The sequence below is a fragment of the Pogoniulus pusillus genome, chromosome 2 (genome assembly GCF_015220805.1).
Source record: "Pogoniulus pusillus isolate bPogPus1 chromosome 2, bPogPus1.pri, whole genome shotgun sequence".
Lineage (NCBI taxonomy): Eukaryota > Metazoa > Chordata > Aves > Piciformes > Lybiidae > Pogoniulus > Pogoniulus pusillus.
In genome coordinates, this window is record NC_087265.1 from 43449466 (window position 1) to 43462507 (window position 13042).

At 40.1% G+C, this 13042-nt stretch overlaps 1 protein-coding gene across 1 annotated transcript in view; it reads right to left on the bottom strand.

Annotated features, from left to right (window-relative positions):
- MYO3B (myosin IIIB) overlaps window positions 1-13042 on the bottom strand; it is a 234365-nt gene that overhangs the window by 76814 nt on the left and 144509 nt on the right. The window contains exons 24-27 of the mRNA XM_064163275.1: window positions 11813-11892; window positions 8817-8837; window positions 7768-7845; window positions 6628-6833 (exon numbers count right to left, since the gene is read on the bottom strand). Of these exons, the coding sequence (XP_064019345.1) occupies window positions 6628-6833; window positions 7768-7845; window positions 8817-8837; window positions 11813-11892 (385 nt within the window). The remainder of the gene's footprint in view (window positions 1-6627; window positions 6834-7767; window positions 7846-8816; window positions 8838-11812; window positions 11893-13042) is intronic.

The window sequence follows — 13042 nt, forward strand, 5'->3', positions numbered from 1 at the left end:
ACATAGGGCCATCCAATTATTTTACCTAACCCAAAAGCTTTGCAATGGAACATATGGTGTATTTTGGTGGATGGTAAAATATTTCATCTTAATGTACCTGGAAAAAGTGTATAAATATTATGCACAGGTAAAAGGCAGAAATGGTCTCAGAGTGCATCCCAAACTTCAGGGTATATGCTGCCACAACAGTTCATTTTGTTTTACTGGTCTCTATCAGACTCATGTAAATTTACTGTAAAGAGATCACAGAGTGACTATTTCAACAAGAGAAAAAAATCAGACACTTAATTTCAGAAGAAATCAGAGACAGAGACTTCATTTCATAGAACCATAAAATCATCCAGGCTTTTCTTGAACACCTCCAGGGACAGTGACTCCACCACCTCCCTGAGCAGCCCATTCCAATGCCAATCACTCTCTCTGGCAAGAACTTCCTTCTAGCATCCAGACTATACCTTCCCTGGCACAACTTGAGACTGTGTCCCCTTGTTTTGTTGCTGGTTGCCTGGGAGAAGAAACCAACCCCCCTTGGCTACAGCCTCCCTTCAGGTAGTTGTAGACAGCAATGAGGTCCCCCCTGAGTTTCCTCTTCTCCAGGCTAAACAACCTCAGCTCCCTCACAGGGCTGTGTTCCAGGCCTCTCACCAGCTCTGTCACCCTTCTCTGGACACATTCCAGTATCTCAACATCTCTCTTGAATTGAGGAGCCCAGAAAAGCTCTTTATTTCATAAAAGCAGAGCTAGAAATCACACTGGCTTCCACATAAGACAAAAATGTCATAACTTTACTTTTAGTTGCATTTGCTACACAAGTAGAAAATGCAGGAGTTTGGGAACAGATTTTCTATGCTAAGTCAACACTTTTATTTCTATTCTTTAAAACACAGTTCATGCTTCTTCATGTGTTGCTTCATAATGTGCAAAAGGACCTTATTTTCTTGAGTTATATTTCTTGCTTGAAACATTTCTACATGTAACACAAATTCATCTACATGTTCCCTACAAGTACTCAACTAATCACATTCTGAGTGGCAGTAAGACTAAGAAAAAAGTAGAACAACTAATATTTCAGAGCTGATGAAGCACTTGAATTCTGTATTTAGTAACCAGTGGTTCTTATAGTGCACTACAAACTATCCATGGATGTCAACAGTACTCCAGACAAAACACACATTAAAACAGGATTAACTGCTTAGAAGTCTTTAGGCATAAACCAGCATATCTTAAAAAGCTGAATTTATCTCCAGATCAGCAACTGCAAAGTTAGGACATGAAGAGTTAAAGTTAAACCTTAAAGTCAGGCATGTATGCTGATAGGAAGAACTTCATAATGATGCTATCTATTAACTGTCTGATTAGGGCCTAGGCATTTTAAAGTTGGTGAGGTTTGATTAGATAATCTGATTGTAAACAAATGGTTCAACTTATCTTCCCTCCTTAAAAGAGTAAAGTGTGGAACTGTTCAATAAACAGCATTTTAAAAGCACCATTAACTACTATCCCAGTGTCTCTTACTAAAGTTCCCTTTAAGTTCCAGACCTAAAGGCAGCATTAATTCCACACAATCCAGGCAGACCTGATTGCCTGACCTGTGCCTGAAATCAGGGATTCCAGCCTGAGAAAGGGGCCAGGCTGCTTCATAGCAAACACATAAAACAGACACACGATGAAATGAGCTGTGAGACAAGGCCAAGGGAGACAAAATGCTTAAGACTTGACAAGCCTGCAGTATTTACAGGAGCTGCAGGTTGTATTTTCCTACTTAAAAGTAAAAGAACATGTATATTTATGTACATAAATCAGAGGGTTGTATACTTGGCTAAAGAAACATTGTGTGGATAAGTTACAATTAAAGTTCTCCCCTCCCCATCTGTTTTTTCACCCAATAAACTAGCTCCAGGTTCGCAATAGTGAAATAATCCGTTCTACATGAAAAACAGAAGACAGTAAAGAGTAACATTAGACAGAGCTTTATCTTGTGTTTACCTCCCACCTGATAAACCCTGAATGGTTCTGTTCCCTGCCTTTGATTGTTTTGTCCTCATATTTCCTGCTAAGAGTTTACAAAACAGCATTATTGAACAGCCAGATAAGAAGCACACCTATTTGTTTAATAACATCAAGGGAGAAAAAGTGCTGGCTCATTCATTTTGTTGTTCAGTTGCTCAAAAGGATCAAAATACCAATTAACTTGCTGGCTTAGAAAATCTTTGATATCCTCACATTTACTGGCATTTTGAAACTCTTGTTCATACTTGCCTAATGTATTTTTGATTATGAACAAAGAAGTGCCAATCTGTTTAGCATTTGACCTGTTTTCTCAAACGGTTTTATGTATTCAACTACTTAGTTCCTAAAAACACTTGAGTACTCAGGGATCTAAGTTGAAAAATGTTTCTTGCTCCATTGATAGCTTTTTAAAGTGTTGTTCTTTTTTTTTTTTTTTTTTTTTTTTTTTAAAGAGCAAAGCTGAATAGAATTTGTTTAAAAAAAAAAAAAAGGATGAACTGAACAAAGGAGCAAGAATATCTCCTCTCTTGCCTCTCATTTATATTCTCAACTCAAGAAGTCTACTGTGTTTTGGGGCAAATTGCTAAATCTCCCCTTTTAGAATAGAACAGAATCAACCAGGTTAGAAGAGACCTCCAAGACCTCCAGTCCAACCTAGCACCCTGCCCTATCCAGTCAACTAGACCATGGCACTAAATGTGCCAACACTTTGCTGTGTTGACTTTCTCTCCTGGAAGAATTAAATCAAGTTGGGACTAAAAACTTGGAAAGTATCTAAAAAGACATTAAACACAACTTGCCTTTATCTGCAGGAATCAAAAGCTACAGTCAGTGCTGCTTTTTTTTTTTTTTTTACCATTACTTTTTAAGGCTGTACTCAAATTTGGTGCACTTATGAATTAATCTACTGATAAGAGGAGGCCTAATTTCCCCTCAATTTGCACTAATTTCAGTGGAGTTAATCTGAGTTCATTTACGTGCAAGCTAAATAAAAGTTTAGGTTACTAGTTCTGCCTTCAGCCTCTTCAAGATGTTTCAAAGATGTGTTAGTGATCACAAAAATTAATCTCTGTTAAACTTGCTTTGGAATTCTGTGATCTTACTAAAATTATTCAAGCAACAAAAAAAAGTTGGGGGACATCTGAAAATTAAACTACTTCGATGGACAAATGACCATTCAAGTTATCCTTCTGGGGATATATGTCTCAATTCCATATTCATTTGGTATACTAAGATACAATAAATCAGAAAACTTTGTGATTCTTCAGAATGAATTGACTAAGTCATGGTTTATTGTTCAACATCTTTCAATGCCAGGACCATGGCTTTCCAATCCCAAAAGACTGATTTACACACATAACTGTGTTTTAGAAAGGGGAGGTTTCTCAGGAAAAGTTCAAGGATGTTGCTAGGTCTTGCAGGAAAAAAAATAGAGAAACAAAAGCCCATTTAGAACTTAGGCTGGCCACAGCTGTTAAGGAAAATAAAAACTGTTTCTATAGATATTGGGTGCTAGGTTGGACTGGATGATCTTGGAGGTGTCTTCCAACCTGCTTGATTCAAAACAAGCACTATGTAGCTGAAAGTTAATAGGTATTTAGAACTTTGAAACATCACTATGGTTGAGTCTACATTGTTTATGTCTCTTCTTTCTCAAAATCATAATCAGCTCTTTTCCTCTACCATCATATGACTGACTTGCTTTCAGCAAATTCATTAACTCTATATTCTCTAAATGAGCAACCTCCAGTTGAGACTACAAGATTGTTATTCAATCCCATAATCCTGCTTTCTCTTTATAAACTCCCAACAAGGTCAGTTTGTTCTCCTTTCCTCCTCCTCCTGCCCTGTGTCTGGCAGGAGCTGCTTTATCAGGAGGAACATGTAAGCAGTAGTCTTGTTTTGGGGCCTCCAGAGGCTTGTTTAGGCCTCTTGGATGGTGTAGGCATTGGGGGGGGGGAGGATTGGAGCACTGGGGAGTATTAGATTTAGTTTTTGGGTTGGGGGAAAAATGCAAGGGGTTTTGCCAGGGATGTGGTAATTGCTTTGTAATGTCTATCTCTGTATTTCTCTCTAAATGTAATTCTGTATTTTTAATCCAATTTCATTTGCGAGTTCAATTTTTGTCAGCTATCTTTAAAAACCATGACAAGGCTTGAGTTAGCCAGTCAGTACTTGGTCCTGCTATCGAGTAGTTGATTGCTTAAGAGTACTGCTTCTGTTTTACTATTGAGTTATCAATCCTGCAGACTGGAAAGTGGTTAAGTACTAAGCAGAGCCTGTGGTGGTTTGGGCCACGGTCCCTTAAGAAGATCACAGAGACACAGCCCTCCAAAAAGAGACAGAGAGTCCCAAGGGAAGGGCTTGGTCATTCCAGGATATTGCCATCTTGCTACTCTGTTCTGCTTTCTGGTATTTAGAGCTTATAAAGCAGTGCCCAGCTGACACCGCTCTCTTCTCCTCCCTTAACTTCCCCCCTCAGGAAGAATGGTGTCTCTTTTTATCTCACAGATTGTGTGGGGCAGTGTGCTAGTTTGAAGCCAGCTAGAATGTTTTGGTGAGAAGAACTAGATCATAGGCTGTGAAAGGAGAACAATGGTGATGTCTACTCCCCTCAGAGTCTTGCTGAAGAAGAAAGGAAAACATTAGATAACACTCTGGCCACTTTCACTCTCTCTCGGGCTGCTGACTGAGCTGCATCTCTCTAACACACCCTTCACTCACCTTTGCTTCTTAACTTCTTGGCTGAACCTCCATTCTTCCTTAGGACTGGGGTAAGGTTGAGAGGGGCAGGGGGGAGGTGCAGGGGTGGTTGGGAGCCCCTCCTGGGGACTCAGGTTTCTGGGAGGGCTGCTGTGTTTCTGTATTACCTTTTACCTTGTATATTTCTGTATATAACTGTATATACTGTAAAGATCTGCTTGTATATTGTGCTAGCTGCAAATATAAAGCTTCATTTATATTCCCAGAGCTGGGAGTCTAGTCTGGTATTTCTAAAGTGGGGGGGGGGCAGGTAACACCCAAACCATCACAGGCAGATGGCTTCTAGCTGGCAGGGAATTTCGAGATGCATCATGAGGCCTGCTGAGGCCTTGTAGGCCTGAGGTGGGAGGGCAGCTGTGGCCTACTCTCAGGCCTGCTGAAGTTGGATTGCCTGAAAGATTCTAGAAGGTTTTAGTCCAATAGACTTGGCCTAGTTTGTGAACTGTAGAATCACAGAATCAACCAGGTTGGAAGAGACCTCCAAGATCATCCAGTCCAACCTAGCACCCAGCCCATGCCAATCAACTAAACCATGGCACTAAGTGCCTCATCCAGGCTTTTCTTGAACACCTCCCGGGATAGTGACTCCACCACCTCCCTGGGCAGCCCATTCCAATGCCAATCACTCTCTCTGAGAAGAAATCCCTCCTAACATCCAGCCTAGACCTCCCCCTCCACAACTTGAGACTGTGTCCCCTTGTTCTGTTGTTGGTTGCCTGGCAGAAGAGACCAACCCCCACCTGGCTACAGCCTCCCTTCAGGTAGCTATAGACAGCAGTGAGGTCACCCCAAGCCTTCCCCAGGCTAAACACCCCCAGCTCCCTCAGCCTCTCCTCACAGGGCTGTGTTCCAGGCCTCTCACCAGCTTTGTCACCCTTCTCTGGACACGTTCCAGTATCTCAACATCCCTCTTGAATTGAGGAGCCCAGCAATGAACACAGTATTATGAGGACAACATATTGTCATTATGTCATCATAAAGACAATAGCATTTCCTGAACAGGCATGACAAGGATTTAAGTGAACAAAGATCTGTTATATCTCCAAGGTAAGTGACCAGGAGGCTACAAAGCTATGACAAGGAATAGTTCCAAATCTAAAGCTTTTATATTAATTAATTCTTAAGCAAGTGCAGATTCTTCATACAATGGCTGAAAACCACTGACCTACCAAATCCTTGTTATTACCTGAGCACAATGTGTAACTTCCACTTGTTGCTTCCATTGAGCGGGTGGCTCAAATCCTATGAGGAGAGGTTGAGGGAGCTGGGCCTGTTTAGCCTGGAGAAGAGGAGGCTCAGGGGTGATCTTATTACTGTCTACAACTACCTGAAGGGGCATTGTAGCCAGGTGGGGGTTGGCCTCTTCTTCCAGGCAACCAGCAATAGAACAAGGGGACACAGTCTCAAGTTGTGCCAGGGTAGGTATAGGCTGGATATTAGGAAGAAGTTATTCACAGAGAGAGTGATTTCCCATTGGAATGGGCTGCCCAGGGAGGTGGTGGAGGCACTGTCCCTGGGGGTCTTCAAGAAAAGACTGGATGAGGCACTTAGTGCCATGGTCTGGTTGATTGGTTAGGGCTGGGTGCTAGGTTGGACTGGATGATCTTGGAGGTCTCTTCCAACCTGGTTGATTCTATGATTCTATACAATGTGCTCTTACAGGTCTCACATTTGACGTTTCCCTGTTAGACCTCATGTATCTCTTGCAGTCTTTCTCCCTCATAGTCGCCACACTGTGAGAATCAGACCATAGCTGCACTGACCAATGTTTTTAGGGCTTTCCACACTTAAACATAGAACATATTCTACATTCAAGGGAGTTTTAAAACAGCAGCCATGACATAGAATTCTTACCTTTTCACAAACTCTTCAAAGAGGATGCGATGAGAATAACCTTTTTGACGTATTTTGACGGTTTCCAGGATTCCAGTGTATTGCAGCTGCAGCAGAACTCTCTCGTGAGAAAACGTCAGTGCTTCCCGACTGTCATTAGGTTTAATGCAGCGGATAAAGTGAGGCTGTCCAATAACCATTTTGGATAAAAGATCCATCAGGGAATACTAGTGAAGAAAATAAAAAACATTTACATGGTTGTCAAAATACTGCAGTGTGACTACTTATGCCAGAGATACTTATTTCTAAACAGTATGTCAGAGAATCACAGAACCAACCAGGATGGAAAAGACCTCCAAAATCAGCCAGTACAACCCAGCACCCAGCCCTAGCCAGTTAACTAGGCCATGTCACTAAGTGCCTCATCCATGCTTTTCTTGAACATCTCCAGGGATGGCGACTCCACCACCTCCCTGGGCAGCCCATTCCAATGCCAATCACTCTCTCTGGCAAGAGCTTCCTCCTAACATCCAGCCTAGACCTCCCCTGGAACAACTTGAGACTGTGTCCTCTTGTTCTGTTTCTCGTTGCCTGAGAGAAGAGACCAACCCCCATCTGGCTACAGCCTCCCTTCAGGTAGTGGTAGACAGCAATAAGATCACCCCTGAGTCTCCTCCAGGCTAAACAACCCCAGCCTCCTCAGCCTCTCCTCACAGGGCTGTGTTCCAGGCCTCTCACCAGCTTTGTTGCCCTTCTCTGGACACGTTCCAGTATCTCAAGATCTCTCTTGAATAGAGGGACCCAGAACTGGACACAGCACTCAAGGTGTGGCCTGACCAGTGCTGAGTACAGGGGAAGAATAACCTCCCATGTTCTACTGGCCACGCTGCTCCTGATCCAGGCCAGGATGCCATTGGCTTTCTTGGCCACCTGGGCACACTGCTGGCTCATGTTCAGCTACTATCCACCGGTACTTGGTAGAATTACAAAAGTATGAGAAAACAGAAACAAAAGGAGATAAAGAAAATTTAAATCTAAAATGGCCTCACAACAGAACAAAACATTCTTACTATTCTCTTTGATGTCATAATCCCACAAATATTTTAGACAAACCTATTGCTTTTAACACCAAAACGTTTGTTTATAATTGAACTTTTGTACCCTAAAATAAGAAGCCATAGTTTGCCGTTTCATGTTAGTTGTTTCCTCAGGGTGTCGCATAACCTCCATTGTGTCAACCTGGAAGACAAAACTCAGATGATGTTAGAGAAGTTCCAGAAACATTACTGGCTCACTCCACCTCACCCATGAAAGTAATGTCATTCCTTCAGCTGTGAGTATTTCAGTCCATGGTCAGAGGTAGGAAGGCCAGCTTCTAATAGATGCAGGATGCATGCTGACTTCAGAGAGACCACTGAGTGTGCTGTATGATTTTACACTTATGATAGTGTAACACTCAGCCAGTGAGGTAGCTGTCAAGATGTAATACTTGAGGAAGTGATTTTGAAAAAGCATTCCTCTCATCAGCAGTACAGTCAACTCCATTACCACTTTTGTAATGCCCAGGAAGTAAAGCGAGCTGCCTTGTTTTGCTCGTGTATGGAAGCAATGTTGCTGCTGGATAATAAGTGGCAAACAAAGTAGGCTGTATGAGTATTCCTTCTACTGTTACAGTTACTAATTCCTTCAGATTGCCATTTTGATGCCAAGAATTTTGGCAAGCCTACTTTGCTGAACTGCCATAGCTTCAAATGCTTTTTCAGCATTTCAAAAGAGTTATTTTCAGAGGGTATACGTGGACACTAAACACATTGCTCCTTCTCTGTTTTAGTTATATTGTCAGTACAGCTGCTCTTATCAACACGAAACCAGATTTTATGAATGAGTATAACTATGGTTACCAATCACAAGCAGATTGTGTTGTTGTATTACAACTCAACAAAATTAAAGAGAATCAACAAGCATCCTGTTTGCACGGAGCATTAACAACATTTTAGCATTCACTTGGCTTTGTGGCAGTTCACCATCTGTTCTGACCAGGTGGCATTTGTATAAACCAGATAATGCTGTTGTCAGCACCTGTGCTACACTTCCTGGACTTTGCTCCATACAATCATTCCTAACACTCACTGACTTAAGACCACTCTTCCGAACACTAAAAGTAATTGCTGAAAGATGACAGTTCTCAACAAAGTAACTGCGTCTCTTACCTTCAGGAGATATTTAGGAGACTGCATGCAAAATACAAAGGAAATGAAGCACTAAGTAGCAATAGATCAAGAAAATGGATTTTGTGTTGGGGAAGAAATGGAAATAAAACTTATGAAGACAAGATTCAGAATACAGATGGTGCAAAGGGAGATGCTTTTCCATACGGTGACCACCGAAATTTCACTGTGTTTTTGCAATCTGTGATGTTCTAGTCCAGAGTGGTACACATCCATTAGTAAGCACCTCAAAATAACACATGAGACCTCAATATTAAGGGTGCTGCCAGAAAACTCTGCAATGTATCCCAGGAAAAATGCCTTCTCAGCCCAGAGAACATCAAACAAGAGGTCACCTGATAAAGTAAATGTCAGTGACCCTGGGAATCAGAACAAGCAGCATATCCAATGCGAAGGATGCAGGAATGTTCCAAAACTACATTGGCAAGATAACCACATTGTGAGAATTGATATCTAAATGTCTAATAAAGGTGAAGTTGAAGACAAAAGCCATACCAGTGAATATCAGTAAATTCAGAATAACTGATAACATTTAATGTTAAAAGACAGACAATTTAATTATAAGGAACACTGAACCAAAAGCAAAAGCAAATCGTTTGAGGACTGCACTAAAACTCAAATGCTCATGCATTTGAGCTTCTTAATTTGATTCTTGTCTAGAAAGGCTGAGACTTCAAGTCATACTGCCATTAAAGGTTCATCACTTGTGACCTCTCAGTCATATCTGGAGTATCTGTTGATCAATAAAGGGTAAGCTTATGCTCTACCTTTTAGGCAGTACCATAATGTAAGATCATCTCCTCACAGCTGCCCATTTTCACAAAAGCTGTAGAATCCAAAGATCTTTGAGATTGTCACTCTGACAAATATGTCTTGCTACAACCTACTGGGTCCAAAGCAGGTTTGTCGTGTTGTTTTTTTTTTTTCTAGGGGTGGGGGGGAGAGGAGAGTGAACAGTCAGAAACACTCACAGAAGAGATGTAATACACTTTTTCTCAGAAAATGAGACTAAATCAGTACCATGAAATTCTCTTTTCTAAGGATACAGTTGTAGATTCAGATCTGTGCAGTGACTAGCATAAATTTCCAGATCTTTTGACAGGAAATATTTTAAATTCTCATTATAAAAATTCTGACAGATTCTGAAGTTAGGGAGATTTTTCTGTAAAAATTGTTAGAAGTTTTGTCTCTGGTTCATTTATAACACTGCATGTCTATGAAGTCATGCAGTTTTATGGTAGGACAATAATCATGTGCACAGCAGACAACAGGTTTTATCACAACTGGCTTGGTAGAAAATGCTAGAACATAATAGAATGCCATGGCTCTAAACTACTGGCTACTCTTTTTTCAATGAAAATGAAGACTATTTCAACTGTTAAGTCACTTTTTTACATGACAGTAGGTAGTGACACACAATATGTATTTATATGATTATAATTAAAATGGAAAACAGCTTGGCCTACAAAAGACAAAATGTACAATATTAGAAATATGATTTATGACATCAGGTCACTTTCTTAAGTCACTGGAAATAATTATGCTCACATAATGACCACTCCTGCTGCTGCCATGATATGAAATACTGTAAAACTAAAAAAACATACTCTAAGTAAAAAAAGGAATGCAAATTAATTGAGAAATGAAAACTTTCAAACTTCCAAACAAAACTGTTACATTTGGATATCTATTGCAAATTGTAAAAATAGTAATTTAAAGCCCTTTTCCTGGAGTGGTTTCAATTAGAAGGTTTGCGAAATTCTAAGAAAGGGTTTGGGTTTTTTCAGGCAAAAATTATTTCAATGAACATTTTCTGAAGTCTTTTAGTCCCTTCTTTTAAAATTTGAAGGGTAATTAAAAAGCATTTCAGTGCTACTTAGTAACTGTGTTTACTAAAGCGCTAAAGGAGAACTGCTCTATTCAATTCCAGCTGTATCAATAAAATGGATGCTTAGAAAGCTTATGCTGAATACAGCTGAATGTAGAAGACAATGTGTGTATAATACAAGAAAACTGGAAAGGTCCTTATTTGTCCTTCAGCGTTGGAAGTGCCTGCACCAGAGAGGATATAAATCTCTGAAATCCACATCTGTATTTGCAGGTACAGTGAAGGCTATAGATGTCTGCATGACATGAATTACTCTATCAATATTTGAGCATGAGCTTCTAATAACAGAAGAGAATGAAAAGAAATAAAAACCCCAGAACACAAAATTTTGTAGACTTTTGAACAGTTGCTGTTACCACATTTGTTTTAAAAACTATTGTTGTTTGCTTTGAAGACAAAAAAACCCCAAACCTTTAAAAAGGCAACTAACAGAACTACTCAGGAAGCAGAAAGAGGGTGCACATGCCATCAGCTTCAGGCACAAGACTTTTCCTCACAAATTAAACACACTCAGCTGGCAACACATCTTATTAACTGCCATAAAATTATCCCACTCTTTTTGCAATTATGTTTTGACTGCAAAATTCAGCATTATTTAAATTCTACAGTTCTTCTTAAAGACTAAGGGATTTGCCAAGTTGTTCTTTTCTGGTCATCTATCAATTACAAATGTCCCCTGTTTTTAACACTTGTAAATTGAATTAAAAAAAGGAGCATTTTTGAAGTTTATTTTGTCTTTCACACTGTTACATACACTACTTGAATGTTACCAAACTGAATCTCTTTCTAGGCCAAAACTGCCAGAGGAAAACTATGACTCTGCTGAAATAAAGAGGTATATTGATATCGATACCAACATAACTGAGATTTCACTTCAATACTTTAAAGATGAACTACAAGTAAATCAATGCTTCACTGCATTCTGCAGGAAGGTCATCAGCAAAACTGAAAACAATGCTCTCAGCTGATAATTATGGCAGAGTCTTACTTGGTAAGGACCTCACCATATAATTATATCCACTATCATGTCCATAGTCTCTCCATAACATGTTACAAACAACTGCCTGCCTTCAAAACGAACACTACTAACCTTGATACGCCCAGCACTAAGCTGCGGAGGCAAAGACCTAGATGCTGCTGTCACTCTGGCTCTTGCTTGTGCCAAGTTACCTGTTCAAAAAGAAAGAAATACATACTGCAAAAACTGTTCAACAAGCTTAGCTAGGACAAAAAAAAACCTGTATAGTGGAAAACCTGCTTGTACAATTGTACTAAAAATAGCAGACACTTTTTCCACACCCCGCTCATTAACAATTGTGCCTGCAGAGCATTCAGCAAGGGCATGACAGAGTGCAGTGTTGATTTAAAAGGGAGGAAAAAGTCAGTGACAAGGTGGTATGTCACTGACCTTAGCTACTGAGACGACGAAAACAACGACAGCACAAAGGCATACAGCTCAATCACTAGTAATCAATTTCTCTGTGACTCATTGAGAGCCTTAGAAGAGAAAAAGGCAGGAGAAACAATCTTGTTTCTATGAAATCATGTGGATCCTGAAGTGTTTAGACAGCATCTTAAGCTCACAAACTAATGAAAGATGTGAAAATGATGAGATGGTATCTTTTTTTGACCTTTTGACACATAGTCCTGCTTAATCCCCAAACTTATTGTCCCTTCAGGTTTTTAAAGACTGACTCAATTCCTCAGGCAAAAACATCGTGGTGTCAACTGAAAGATGAGCATCTCTTTATAAATGCACAGTATGACGTGTCCTAAACTTTTTCCACTGTAGTTGTAGAAAGCCAAAGTCATCACAAAAAAGCTTTCTTTCCTTTTTAAACTAAAGGCTCAGAGAAGAGGGAGGAAGTGATATGGGACTGCATATGCAAGACACTCTGTATATTTCAAAGTTTTAGCAAGTCTAGCACAAGATGTCCAAATGTTTTCTCTGGCTATATCTTCAGAGGCTAAACTGTGATTAATAGCATTGAAGGAACCCTTTGAAGCAGGATTGGTGACATCAAAGCCCTAATCCATGGGTGGCAGGATTTTTATAATGAGTGGGAAGCATTTTAACACATTTCAAAGGATTTACAGCATGAATAAACAATAGGCCTCTGCAGATGTACCACACACCTTTCAGAACCAGAACACATAAATAAGTGTCCATTTTAATTTAAATGTAAATAAAGTGTTAACACTTCTTTCAGATGCTAAAGTGCCTTGTTTGCATCGACTTCTGTGTTTAGCTGTTTGCATTACAGAAAGGCGGTAACTCTAAACGGTCTTCAGAGTTTTGCTGAACTATATATTACATAAC